The sequence below is a fragment of the Peromyscus maniculatus genome, chromosome 18 (genome assembly GCF_049852395.1).
Source record: "Peromyscus maniculatus bairdii isolate BWxNUB_F1_BW_parent chromosome 18, HU_Pman_BW_mat_3.1, whole genome shotgun sequence".
In the NCBI taxonomy this organism is placed as follows: domain Eukaryota; kingdom Metazoa; phylum Chordata; class Mammalia; order Rodentia; family Cricetidae; genus Peromyscus; species Peromyscus maniculatus.
In genome coordinates this window covers 19299197-19313565 of record NC_134869.1, presented here as the reverse complement: position 1 = coordinate 19313565, position 14369 = coordinate 19299197, and the positions used below count along the sequence as shown (strand labels likewise).

General features: G+C 44.3%; 1 protein-coding gene across 1 annotated transcript in view; it reads right to left on the bottom strand.

Annotated features, from left to right (window-relative positions):
* Fgd6 (FYVE, RhoGEF and PH domain containing 6) overlaps positions 1–14369 on the bottom strand; it is a 131457-nt gene that overhangs the window by 114784 nt on the left and 2304 nt on the right. The window contains exon 2 of the mRNA XM_006988452.4: positions 6546–8925. Coding sequence (XP_006988514.1) covers positions 6546–8925 — 2380 coding nt within the window. The remainder of the gene's footprint in view (positions 1–6545; positions 8926–14369) is intronic.

Sequence of the window (14369 nt, the reverse complement as noted above, 5' to 3'; positions counted from 1 at the left end):
TCCTGTCTCTACTTCCCAAGTACTGTCCAGCTTGCATATGTAAACCTTTAAGGTCCTGACAGGTAAAGGTAAGCAGACACTTGATCAACGTGGGAATGGACCAAATCTATTAAGATGTTTGCAACTCAAAAGGGATGTTCTTTACAGCAGGAGTTAGGTTGCTAGCCTAATATGTTAAAAAAAAAAAAAATACAAGAGGGTCGGGGATAAACTGGCGAGACTGCTCAGGGGTTAAGATCCACTCTTACAAATCCCAGCGCTCGGGAGGCAGAGGCAGGCGGATCTCTCTGAGTTCGAGGCCAGCCTGGTCTACAGAATGAATTCCAGGACAGGCTCCAAAGCTACACAGAGAAACCCTGTCTCAAAAAAACAAAACAAAACAAAAAAAAGATTCACTCTTACAGAGGACCCAGGTTCAAATCCCACCACCCATGTGGTGGATTATAACCATCTGTTACTCCAATTCCTGATATGATGCCATATCTGACTTCTATAGGTTATCAGGCATGCACATAGTATACACACATACATACATACATACATACATACATACACATATACAGGTAAAATGTTCATACATGTAAAATAAAATTAAAAATCTAAACATTAAAAGTTAACAAAGGTATGACATGAAAATGAATACAAAATTCAAAAGAAATGTTAATGGGAAGTGATAGAAAGACTATGGCATTAATAAACTGAGAAATCATACCGTTGACTCTTGAGTAACTGTACATTCGAGGTAGAAAAGGCTAATGGCTAATGTGGGCCATTATGGACAAATAAACTAATAAAGGTAGCATTATACTTTCTCAGCTAAATAATTAGTTTTCCACTGCTGAGTTTGTTTAGTGTGTTTTCTTAATTTATGTGTTTGTGTGACTGTAGGCCTTACATGTATAGGCCCCCACAGAGGCCATAAGACGGTGCCCAATTCCCTGGAGCAGGGGTTACAGGCAGCTGTGAGCCATCTGACCTAAGTTCTAGGAACTGAACTGATTCCTCTGAGCAGTGAGTACTCTTAACCACTGAGCCTTCCCTCCAGCTCCCCATGGCTCAGTTCTTAACTGAAAAACACAAAGGGCTGGAAAGATGGATCAGTGGGTAATGCTCGCCACACAAGCTGTAGGACCTGAGTTCAAATCCCTAGAGCTCACACAAAGCTGACACAGTGGGGTGCTCATCTGTAACCCCGGGGTGTTCCTATGTGGACGCGGGTGGTGGCAGAAGAGGAGAAACCTGGCACCTTGCAGGCCCACCAGCCTGATGCCCACCAGCCTTGGAAGGAAGCAGTGGGAAACCGAGAGATCCTGTCTCCCAAGGCGGAAGGTGAGAACGGACACCAGAGGTCGTCCTCTGACCTCCGCACGTGCCATACAGGAGCACACCCGCACACTCGAACCACACTCACACCACACTCACACCACACCACTCACACCACACTCACACCACACCACTCACACAACACTCACACCACACTCACACCACACTCACACCACATCCACACACTTGCACTTGTGCGCCACAAACTTCTTAGATCCCCAGCTAAGACGTGTGTGTTTCTACAAGTGTTAGAAGTAAGCTGAGTGTGATGATGCTACACACCCATAATCTCAGAGCGCAAGAGGTTGAGGCAGAAGGATCTTGAGTTCAAGGCCGGCCTGGACGACCCACAGAATGAGCCCCCTGCCTTAGACAAGGTCTAAGACACCCAACGACTCAAAAACCAGTATTTGACAAAACATCAATTTATCTACTCTGACAAAAAAAAAAAAAAAAAAAAAAAAAAAAAAAAAAAAAAGGCTGGATAAAACTGTATAATTTACTAATTTCTAACGTTTATTTTAAAGAAAAAGGAAATATTTACCCAGAAGAAATAAGACCCAACTCTTGTCGCCTCGGTGTCAAACATAGGTTAAGTATGTAAACAACCAGATTTGCCAAATCTGTGTGACCAGGAAAGGCAGTTAAAGAGGCTTACAAATATTTGATGTTTCCTGACACTAAAAATAACTCCAGGAAAGGGCTGCTGTTGAGAGGTTATACGTCCCACCCCCGCCTCCTTGCTGTGTGTGATCTTATCTGTGCCATGACAACACAGAAATTGCTCGTTAGTGCAATTAATTTATCGCCTGTCCATTGACTGTACAACCACATTAATAAAATTCAACAGTACCACCAGATGGTACACACAGTCAGACGTCTGCTAGGCCAGGCCTGCCCATTGACAGTCCAGATGCCCTGCAAAGCTACTGGGTGGTGCTTTTAAGCCTGGTTCCATGTTTCACATGGAGAAAAACAACCAACCAAAGATAGTATTCAGTCTTCAGCAGGAATGAAGTTATATAGAGGAATGAAAAATAAATTATTCTTTTTAAAAAAGATTTATTTACTTTTATGTGCACTGGTGTTTTGCCAGGATGTATGTCTGGGGGGGGGGGTGCCAGATCCTCTGGAACTGGAGGATGTGAGCTGCCATGTGGGTGCTGGGAATGGATCCCGGGTTCTGTGGCAGAACAGCTGGTGCTCTTAACCACTGAGCCATCTCTCCAAATTACTCTTAAATCTACTCAGTTTATTTTTAATGCATTTTCTGGAAGACCAAAATATAAATGCACACCTGTTGAGACCGAGACTTAATTCACATTTCTAATCCTACTTCCGTTTCAGTCTCCCACTCTCCCTCCAAAGTCCCACTAACATGCCCTTCCTATGGTTACAAAAACAGAACCCATCAGCTCCTGAACGCCAAGTCTGAGCCTGCCTACTTTAAAAAAACCGCAGGCTCACGTGCCACCCCATCTCTCAGGCTGTCTCTGCTTCTGTTGTACAGAGGACTGAACCTGGGATCTCACACACACCAGGCAATACAGCACTAATGAGCTGCACCCCGGTCCAAGGTGATCTTCAGTACCCCGTTAGCCAGTACAACTGTCAATAAAAACAGCACGTACTTTAATTACCTGTTGCCTCACTGGGAAGAGTTCCTCGCCAAGAAACACTCATCTCAACTCTGAATGCACACATGCTTAATATCCATTTAAAAAGGAATCAGAGGGCCTTATTAAGATCACTTAGAAAAATACAATTGCCATCATTTTTTAAGTGCCTATAAAAAAACAAACCAAAGTATTACAAGAAAACTCTGGAATGTCTCCAGGTAAAGTTTTCTTCTTAGAATCAAGACACCTGCTTCAGTTTCAAAGGGAAATTCTAATAATTAAATGTTTCTACTTCGCAGATTATTCTACAGTTGGGTATCATCGATGACCTAAACAGTACAACCTTCCCTAGGAAATCAAGCTTCCTAAACAAAAGCAGTAGCTGAAAACTCGCCACCTGTACCCAGTACAACAGAGGGCAGAGATGTCTGAAACACTTTGGGGAGAGGCTTTACCCCAGCCCTGAGTGGTGACCCAAGCCTACAATCCTCACATCCCAGCACTCCACAGGTGGGGGAGGTGCTTTGGCAGGGCGGGGTCAAGTTTGAGGCCAGCCTGTGCTATACAGAGTTCTAGGCTATCCTGGACTAAAATCCTGTCTCCAAAAACACAAAACAAAAAACAAGTAGATGAAACAACTGCCCGAAGCACTAGAACATTCTAGAGTGACTCACACATCCCACTTCCAATGAAATCACTTTGAGACACAGGAGCAGTAAGCAAATGGTGACACACGAGCCTTGAGCCTTACGTTTCTGTCTCCAGGAGAAGTCCGCTTCCTCCCTCCTTCGCCTTCCGCTCCTCCGTCTCTTCACTCATCCTTCCCAGTGAGCTGCCCAGTGCCTCTCCTCACCCTCTTCCCTCTCTAGTCCCTACTCACTCCTGCCGCTGCGGTCAGCAGAGCTCAGTGTACAGAGAACGACGGCAGGGAAGAGAGAGAGGGGACAGACCTTCTAGAAGGAAAGGAAGTCAAGAAAGAAGTCTTTGCTTACTAAACAGCCACCCCACCCTCCCCTCCTTATCACTCCTCCTTTAACAACATCCCTCCCGGCCAATTCAGCTCTGCCCCCGATTTCCTCATTCTTCTCGTCTCTTCACCATAGAAGCTACGGGTCGCTGGCTATTCCTCGGAGATAACAGATCAATCCACCCAGGCCAATGCTCCAACCCCAGCCACAGGATCACAAGGAAGGTCCCACATGGGCCGGGCAGTGGTGGCGCTCAGCTTTAATCCCAGCACTCGGGAGGCAGAGGCAGGCGGATCTCTCTGAGTTCGAGGCCAGCCTGGTCTACAGAGTGAGTTCCAGAACAGCCAGGGCTACAAAGAAAAACCCTGTCTCAAAAAACCAAAAAAAAAAAAAAAAAAAAAGAAAGTTCACCTGGAGCAGGGCGGGTAACTCTTAGCTTGAGTTGGGGATTAAAAACCTTACCTCCATTTCCAACACCATTCTTTGGGAAAAACAATGAGTTACAATTGTTGTTAATAGTCTAAAAGACTATAACCCTAATCGGAATTTGGGACAGTCTACCATTTAAATATCTCCTGATAAATGACAAATAGGTTATTATAGACTTGTAAATGTTCAGATTTATGAAATATCTATGTTTTAAAGAAGGTGACCATTGGGATACCTCTGAGTTAACCAAATGTATTTACTTACTCAGAATTTTGGTTGCTTAAATATGCAGACTCCAAAGCTGGTGGCACTCTAACCCAGAGCCCCAGGGAAGACCCAGATTCCCTTCCCTGAGGGCTGAGACACTTTAAACACTTTCCTGATGACTCTCCAACAGACTCTTACATGCTAGGCAAGTAAGTACTAGACTTCTGAACTACATGCCCAGCCAGGATCCTGCATTTTGAATTAATTATTCCAAGGCACGGGGCTACATTTTCAGCAAACAGACATACCTTCAGGATTTCCACTTGAATCTTCTCAGCTCTCAGTCTCTCATTTACCTCATTTCATTTTACCAGGGTCCTCCTCACTGAAGAGCTGCATTTTGCTTTCTCTGACTAGTCAACAGTTTACAAAAGGAACAAGCTCTCAGGCTTGAGTTGGACTCCATGGCTGACAGCGTTGGCTTCCTCCAAGTCCACTGAGGACTCCCTGTTCATGGCTTGAACAAAACTCTCCGTGGAACACGAACTTCAAGCCGAAGTTGCCCACTCTTCACCAGACTGTCCCGGACAGCTTGCAGCCCATCCAGGGCCACCCTTGGCTTCCTGTGGTCTCCAGAAAAACCCTCCTTAGGAAGGCTTGACCAGCTACCCTGGCTGGCCATCTACATTAGTCCCTCCAAACCGCTTCCCCTCAAGCCAGCAGCAGGCCAGACGAACAAGTTCCAGAAGGGAAGAACCCACCTCAGAGATAGTGGTAAACCCTCGGGGAACAAATCCCAAGGCTCAAGCCTCCCATTACAAGAAAAAAATATTATCATAGCTAGGCAGGAGCGTAAGCTGAAGAAACAAACCAAACTCATCACACACACACACACATCACACACACACACACACACACACACACACACACACACACACACGCATGCACGCACATAAATAATATGCAAAAGCATGTTAAAATACCAATAAAGTTGCTTCATGGTAGAATATCACACATTTGAAAACAGATAAATTCTTCAAATAGTTGGATGTCAAGTCTGTAAAAAGGAAGAGGTTTTTGCCTACATACCAACATTCAGGAGTAGACATATAAATAAATAAATCGGAGTCAGCTGTGAGAGAAAACCGGCAAGGGAATGAAGGAGCCTTTTACAGGGAAGAAGAGGAAAGATATAGATGACGATAAAGAAAACACCGCGAGAGCATCTGAAAACTAACGTCAACTCAAAACGATCTGCTTCACTTCGTGTTCCAATCTGCTTGACGGTTTTATTTCTTTAACTCACCCACTAAATTCACATGGAGTCCCTATGTGCTCGGGATGTCTCTACGAGTCACATTTTAAGACCTGAGTTCTCAAAGACCGTGTTGCAACCTAAGGGTAAGCGGAAGGCTTCAAAATACAGAAGAAGGACTGCATGCAAACGCGGTGCAAAGGCCGTCTCTGCCCCACGGACAGGAGGAAGATGGCGCTTGTTCCCTCTGTCTCCTGCTCATTCCTCCTCGCCTGGGCCCGTTCCACACCTGCAGAGCCCACTGGGCTCCTTGTTTGCCTGGGTATAGAACGAAAAGAGAGAACCACAACTCCCGGGGACACTTCAGACCGAACGTCATTTTCTCCACTGTTACAGTCTGTGTCTGTGCGCCAGTAAATAACTCCCTATTCACTCACACCCATTCAAGCAGCAGGAATTCAACTTAGCAGGTCGCATGAAAACAAAGTCCACACAAATCAAGAGGACATGAAAATAGTGTTGCTATTTAAAGTCTTTGGACTGCCTTTGGATTTGCAAGGCAAATACCCGTTCCTATTGTACGACCAGAGGAGTCGGAACACAGAACTGCTTTCATCTACACCTTTCTCAATCAGTCCCTCAACAAGTGATTTCCCTCTCTGCAGTCCCGTACCGAGGAGTTGTTGGAGGCTAATTACAGCAGTGCATGCAAAAGTGCAGGTCTGGCTGGCACCTATGTATTACCTGAAAGGCTGGTGTCTGGGATCAAGTTGCAGCTGGCCATCTGGAGCATCATAGGGCTCTTCCACTTCATACAGGTTGGCATCCGTGTCCTCCACGCTGCTGGAATTCTGCCATCCCAACTCTGGAGTTTTCCCTCCGGCCAAAACGAAGGGCAAATTTTCATACTCTGGGATCTCCTCATAATGGCGCACATTTTCATACTCTGGTGCACAGTCGCTCGTACTGGACTTGTAGGACACCGGACAGGATGAGATCCTGGAGAGCAGCTGGTCGTCCAAAGACTCAGCTCTGTGACCATTAGCTGCACTGGTCTGGCCCCAGGACTTCACCTTCTGAGACTCTGGGCTGCAGTTTTCTGCAGAATATGCCTTGATGGGTTTACCTCTCTTCTCGTCTCCTGTCCCCGAACCTTGCCCATCCCTTTCAAGACCTTTCGGCTCTCTACTGAGCAGATGACCTGCCGTGACGTCCCCATGTTGGCAACTTTTGGACCTAAATTTCTGAAAGTCACTCTTTATGAAACCAATGGACAGCTTCACGTTAATCAACTTCTTAAAAGAAGTTTTCTTTGGAGGTTCTTTGCAAGGTTTATCGCACCTGTCCATGTCCACAGCCGACAAGGATTTTGCTCTTGGCTTGGTTAGGGAAATAGAAGGCTCCTTATTTAAGGATAAAGTGACCCGCTTCAAGGATTCTGGGCTCCCTGGAAAAGGTAAAATAGGATGAGGTAACTTCCACACCGGCTTTTCTGAAGTCGGGTTGGGCTTATCCAAGGAGGATGGTGACATACCGTGGTTTGAGGGGCCCACGTGTTGCAGGTGATTCCTCTGTAGACCTTTCTCCGAATTTGCTTCTTTACTTGAAGAGTAAGAATTTTTTTCTACAAGTTCCTCAGAAGCAGCCTTCTTAAGCACCCCCGCAGCAGGCAGGCTGTGTCTCTGGGGTTTCTTGGGAACAATTTTAGGCTCCTTTTGTATTTGAGGCACAGACGATTCCACGTTACAGGTAGCTGGCAGATGCTCAATGCAGGATAATTTGACTTGCTTAGGCAAGCTCAAAGACTGAGCAGGGCACTGTAGACAACTAGCCTCTTTGTCCACAGCAGGTAACATTCCAGAAACATGGTCTGCTATGCTGTCGGAACTCAAAATCGAATCTGCACCTGGAGGAGGTGCCACTTTTTCCAAAGAAGACGTTTCGTGACGCACAGCTCTCCGGGAGTTGACCGGGTCCTGTCTGTCACTCTTGGAGTCCCTAGGCAATGCCCTTTGGTCGGCTGGCTTCACTTTGTCCACTTGTCCCTGGTCACACAAAACATCCTGGTGCAGAACAGTGACTTTATTGTTTTTCAAACTATCTTCAAGGAGACAAGGAGAGCCATTGTCTGCCTCATCTGGCCCTTCGGTGCTTTCACTAGGAGTATCTACGTACTTCTGGCGAAGCAGACGAGCAGCGCGTGTCTTTCTGGGCTTGGGTGTCGGAAACTTGGAGGTATAAGGTAAGAGGCGAATTTCTAAAGGACCAAGATCTGTGACCTCTGTCTTATGACTAGTTCCATCTGAAGACACCTTTGTGTCCTCCAGGTCACAGGAATGAGGGTGGCTAGCGCTCTGGCCAGCTTGACAAGTCTCGAGGTTTTGAGATTCATCCCTAGAGAGCTGTGGGTGGCAGCTGGGATGAGCAGGAACTCTGTCCAAGCTGGACAGGTTAGGGGACAGATCTGCAAATTCAATTCTGATCTGTCGGCTGCAGCAAGAGTCGCCGCCATTCATGTCTGCGCTGTTTGGAGCTCTGTGCTTCCTCGGGGAACTACAGGGGGATCGCTGTTGTATTAAGACCTCTTTGAGCTTCTCCTCTAAGATGCCTGCCTTTAAAATCACGCCCCTCTGGCTCCGGCCCTTTGCACCACTCGAATCCAACCCATTCCTCCTCTTTGCGGTTAAAGAGGGCTCCCCGTTTTGACGATGCTCTACCTTTTCTTTCATTCCCAGAGGCTCTAGAACAAGCTGCTTTGCACACAGACTTTCTCCATTCCCAGGTTCACGAATACACCCAGAACCGCAGGAACACGCTGGGAAAATATAATCACCGTGCGGATCCCCGACATCTCGGCAATTACACTTGTCAGTGCTTTCGGGTAATTCTGGCCCCCGTTCCTCCAGGTTCACAGGGGGTTTCTGGGACGGTGAATGCTTGATGTCTTCAACAACTGAGTTTGTCAGGGCTTTTGGTTTTGGTGCAATGGCGGGTTTGGTTTTCTTTGTTAACCGTGGGCCACTAGCATTTCCGATGTCCGGTTTAGGTGCAATGGGAGGGGGAGGCGGCCTGTTATTTGTCCCCACTAACTTTGGCTTGGGAGCCAGTGGTGGCTTCTTAAGCTCTAGAAAGGAAAATATAATAATTAGACACAAGAGGATATAAAACGACATGACATTTTCCTGTTTTTACTTGTTTTCTATAACAAGGTCTTGCTATGCAGCCCTATCTGGCTTGGTATCTACAACATAGTTCGGGCTGGTCTCACAGTCATACCCAATGCCTTTCTAATGCTGAGATTACAGGCATGCACTGCCATGCCTGTTGAATAAAATTTATATATATACATATATATGTATATATGTATGTATGTATGACCTTTCATTTTACTAGGCAGATTATATTATCTTATAGAGTCAATATTACTCTTTAAATTTCCTGAAATTGTCCTTAAGTTCTAGTGTAGCACAGCTTTGGACAGACTGTACATTTCTTAGTTAATCCACTACTGATTTTCCTCTAACCTTGACATTAACTCGTTGGCTTTTCTTTAGTGACTCTATATAGTATCTTCAGCTCATCTACCGGGTCTTAAGAGTTTCCTACAGTATGCAACTCTCTAAGTTTCTCACATAAATCAGCACCACTGTTTAGTGACAAGATCTGTGTAATGGCCTGTTATAAAGAATGTGTCTACCTGATAAAACCCACCAAGACATTCTGAAAAAGTAATATGGAAACCAGACATTTTCTACCCTAAAAAAAAAAAAAAAAAAAAAAAAAAAAAACTGAAAGTAAACTCACTGGTATTAATTGAGGTTCATAATGAGGCTGGTATTTCTCTGTCCAAGGATCAATTGGGAGTTTCATGACATTTCTTCATAGAGCTTTGCCACATGCCCAGGCCTGGCTCCAGATCAAACAATTGGAGAGTATCTGAACATACAATCTGTACATCTGTATTGCTTTCATTTCCCATGGCTGACTGATTATGTCTTTTATCCTTCACCAGTAAGCACTATGTGCTTGCTGTTTCTCTGAGCAAGGATCTCATTATGTAAGCCAGGCGGGTCTCAGACTCACATCATTCTTCTCTAGTGTCCTGGGAATTACGGCCTGGACCGTCAAGCCCAGCATTAAAGGACGACCACAAGTTCTGGTGTAGCAACTCTTCCTCACCACTGCACGTCAAGTATTTCATCAACGCCTATCATACAGTGCTGCATTTGTGCAGGCCAGCTCTTAGTCTACATGAACTTGACAACAGCTTTACACAAAGGACCAAAAGAAGGGAGCTAGAGAGATGACTCTGTGGCTAAGAGTGCTTTCAGTTCAACCATGAGGGGCAGAGTTCGGTTCCAGCACCCACATGAAGGAGGTCACAACAACCTGAAACTCCAGCTCAACCGGATAGGACACCCTCTTCTGGCCTCCACAGGCACTGCACTCACATTTGAACATACACCCAAAGAGACACACACATAAACAAACAAAACAAAATATTCTTAAAGACCTAATAAATCTAAAAATGATACACAGAAACTATATTTCTTTTAAGTTCCTTTAGGAACGTCTACTTGTCAATCATACCACCCCCCACACCCCAGAGGACTTGAGTTCAAACACATTTTATCTTATACTTCTTAATTTAGCTTCTTCAATAGAATCTAATAATTTTAAAAAAATTATTTATAAAACAATCTCAAAATATATGCTGCACAGAACCGTTCAACATTGTTTCATTTACTTGCACACAGAGAAGCTTTGATATCTCATTTGTGCTGATTTTCTTCTCAACAAAGAAAATTAGTCATAACACTTGGAAAAATACTACATGGAACTGAGTAAAATGGGAGAAAAAAAGCAGGGTGCTTTACTTCCTTTCTTGAGCAAGAAGGGATTTCTCAAACTCTGTCATTATAAGCACAGCCAAGATTTTACAACAGATGCCTAATCAAACTCAATTCCTAGGTACAAGGTTATTATAAGGCAGGCAATGAATTTTCAAAATAATACAAATCCCCAAAGCAGTCGATTTTCAGTTAGCTGTTCGATACACACGTTATTAGCCTGAGGATTGGTTCTTGTGGTTTTGGCAATGCTGAAATAGTGTATGAAGTTAAATTCCCCATCCATCAAGTCACATCTTAAGGGAAAGTATGACTGCCTGAGGACTTGTCCCAATCTCCCTTCTTATTCAATAAAAACTGACAGACTGTCACGTTGATTTCATTTCTGTCATTCTTAAAACGTCCTAGGTCTGGGATTTTTTTCAGAGAATTAAAAATAGGAGTTTTTACAAGACAAAATGAGTTCTGGAGAGCAGTTACTACAATATTCTTCACATTTCTGATCTGTACACTTAAAAATAGTTAAGACAGCTCAGCATAGTGGTGCGTGCCTGGAATCCCAGTACTTGCTCTCAGAAGGCAGAGACAGGATTGTTACAAGTTTGAGGCTAGCCTGAGCTATACAGTAAGATCCTGTCCCCCAAAACTAAAAGAGGTTGAGATGGTCTATTTTACCACAATTAAAAAGAAACCCAGGCCAGCCAGATGACTGGCCAGATAAAGGTACTTGCCACACAAACCTGGAGACCTGAATTCAAATCCCAGAACACATGGAAAGGTGGACAGAAAACTGTCTCCACAAAGCTGTTCTCTAAGCTTCATGTGCACACTGTGTGTCCCCCCCCCCACACCATACAACACAATAATAATAATTTAAAAGATTTATTTTTTAAGAGACAGTTTAGCCAAGCGGTGGTGGTGCACGCCTTTATTCCCAGCACTTGGGAGGCAGAGCCAGGCAGATCTCTGAGTTCAAGGCCAGCCTGGTCTACAGAGTGAGTTCCAGGACGACCAGGGCTACATAGAGAAATCTTGTCTCCAAAAGCCAAAACAAACAAACAAACAAACAATAAATAAATAAATAAATAAATAAGAAAAGGAGGAAGATATAGTTAATCTCATTAATCTTTTACTTTCTGACCTTAGAGTCTAGTCAGAAGGTTTAAGGTCATTTAATCAAGTCATTTTGCTTTTCATTGAAAACATTTTATTACCATTTATTTTGTTGTTATTGTCTTGTTATGTATCCCGAGACTGACTTCAAACTCTCAATCCTCCAGCTCAGCCTCCCAAAAGCATTTTATTACTTGCTAGTACCAATTTTAGCCCTTCCTTCCATCCTAAATGTTAATACTCTAATCCCGCCCCTTGGGGCCGCCTTGTGTCCTGACTTAGAAGACTCCTCTCAAGGAAAAACTCCGCCCCTCCCAGGAGGTGTGCACCCCTTGACCCCCGGCCCCTTATCTTCTCTTTGTCTCTCTATTATAATAAACATTTCCACATGGATGTAGCCTCTGGGCTGTGAATGTCCACCCGCCGGCCTGCTGCCATGCCCTCATGGAGTGGGTCGCCTACCAGCCCGCACTGCATCTGCCCAGCATGCCAGCATGGTTCCCTGCATTCTCAGGATCCTCTTGGGGGTCTCCCCACGCAATAATTCTAACACTATTGCCTCACCCTCCCTAAATCATAGTTAATCTCTAGTAGCAATTTCTGTTGTAGGAATTTAGTAGAATCATTGTATGGGGTAGATATGGGAAAGAACAACTGTGGTTTTTTTTTTTTTTTTTTTTTTTTTTAGAAGTACGACAACCTTGAAGAATCCTTGTAGAAAAGAGTGACTGTTTCCTGTGATCTACAGAATTGTTTTGCTGAAAGGGCTTTGCAGCCATCCCATGACTTTGGTCACAAGACCCCTCAGGCACACTTGAGGCTCTTGTATTATTGTGTATTGTACATGATACATACATAATAAAGGACTAGAGTCATGGAGGCATATGATGCTCTCCTTCAGTAAGACATGTACATTAAGATTAGGGACCATGGTATGAAGAAATACTTTGTGTAATAATCAATAAATACGCCTTTGTAGGGCTGTTCAGGGTTCAGTCCATCAGAAGAGGCTGGACCTTCCTGCTGCCACATAGGCCTTAAAATTTCATCTTGGATGCCTTCTCTCTTCAACCGACCAGTGCTACACAATGCACCCCAACAAATTCCAGTCCTTCCTTTGAGTCTGCTTGCAAGAGACAAATTTCTGTTCTCTCTTAATGTCACAGGAAGCAAGGTAAGTGCATGTGAACCAAGGCTGACTCCCAGGAAACACAGTACAGCATTATGTTCTAAAGCCTGCAACGCATGCATACTCATTAACTAACTGTGAACTTGGACTTACTATGGTTAGTTACCTGTGTATTCAAGTGGAAGAAGTCAATAATATAACTCAAAGAGTTCAGCTTATTCATGGTCTTATTCATCGTGTTCCCAGCGCTGAAAAGGGGCCTGAGAATGGACAGCTGCCATGTATAGGACACAATGTGTCCTCTGTGACAGAAAATTATTACCTTCAATATGCAACTTAACACCAAATGGTGTGCTGAAGGCTAATGAGCCGGCTCAGTGGTTAAGAGTATAATGAAGACTGTTTTTATAGAAGACCTGAGTTCAGTTCCCAGCACCCATGTGAACAGGTCAGGGATTAGGGGATGGAGAGAGTCGGAGAGGGTTCTACAATTGACTGTAACTCCAGTTCTAGGGGAATCCAAGAACTTCTTTTGAACTCTGTTGGCAACTGTGTTCATACATGCACAAACCTCTACCCACCACACACACACACACACACACACACACACACACACACTTCAAAACAAATCTTTAAAAAAAATGATGTTTTGAAAAGGGAGCAGGATAGGATTATTGTATAATTCCTTAATGACTAATAGGAACAAGTGTTTGCCAAGTCACTGGTACAGCAATATACAAAAAAATCTTTCCTTACAATGATTTCTTTTTTAGTTTTCGGAGATAGGCTTTGCAGTGTAGCCCTGCATATCCGCGAACTGCAGTCTTCCTGGCTCACCCTCTCTAATACCATGTCAGCTTCATTAGTATTTTTTAAATTATATTTTATTTGTGTGCATGGGAGGGGGTCACTGTGTATTCCATAGCACACACGTGTTAGATGACCACTTTCATTGTGTGGATCCCAGGGATCAAACCCGGGTCACGAAGCTTGCCAGCAAGAGCCCACCCCAGTGAACATCTCTCACTGGCCCTCGTTATTTTTAATGGCTCTATTCTAAAACAAACACGGCTAAAAACAACACGAGCGAGACGTTCTACTGTGATCTACTCCGATGTGAAACCTTGAAATCGGTACGCAAAGTTTGGAAATGGATCGCGCACCTCTCGATCTTGACACTGTGTTAACAATCAGACCCAAATGCTTCTCTGGAGCAGTGCAGCAAATCTTTTGTTTACACAGCTGTTTGGCTCCAGGGACGTCTAAGGTAGAGAAGTAGAGTGTCAGTACCATTTTCCTGTCCTAAACAGACTCGTCATCTGCTACACACAGGTGGGTCTGGCTCATGCGTACACTTACTCTCTTGGCTATTCCAACAGCCCAGATGCAAAAAAGCACAGGCATTAAGGAAATTGTGAAATGTATATACACACAATGATGGAAGACAGATGATAGGCAGGTAGGTAGGTAGATGGA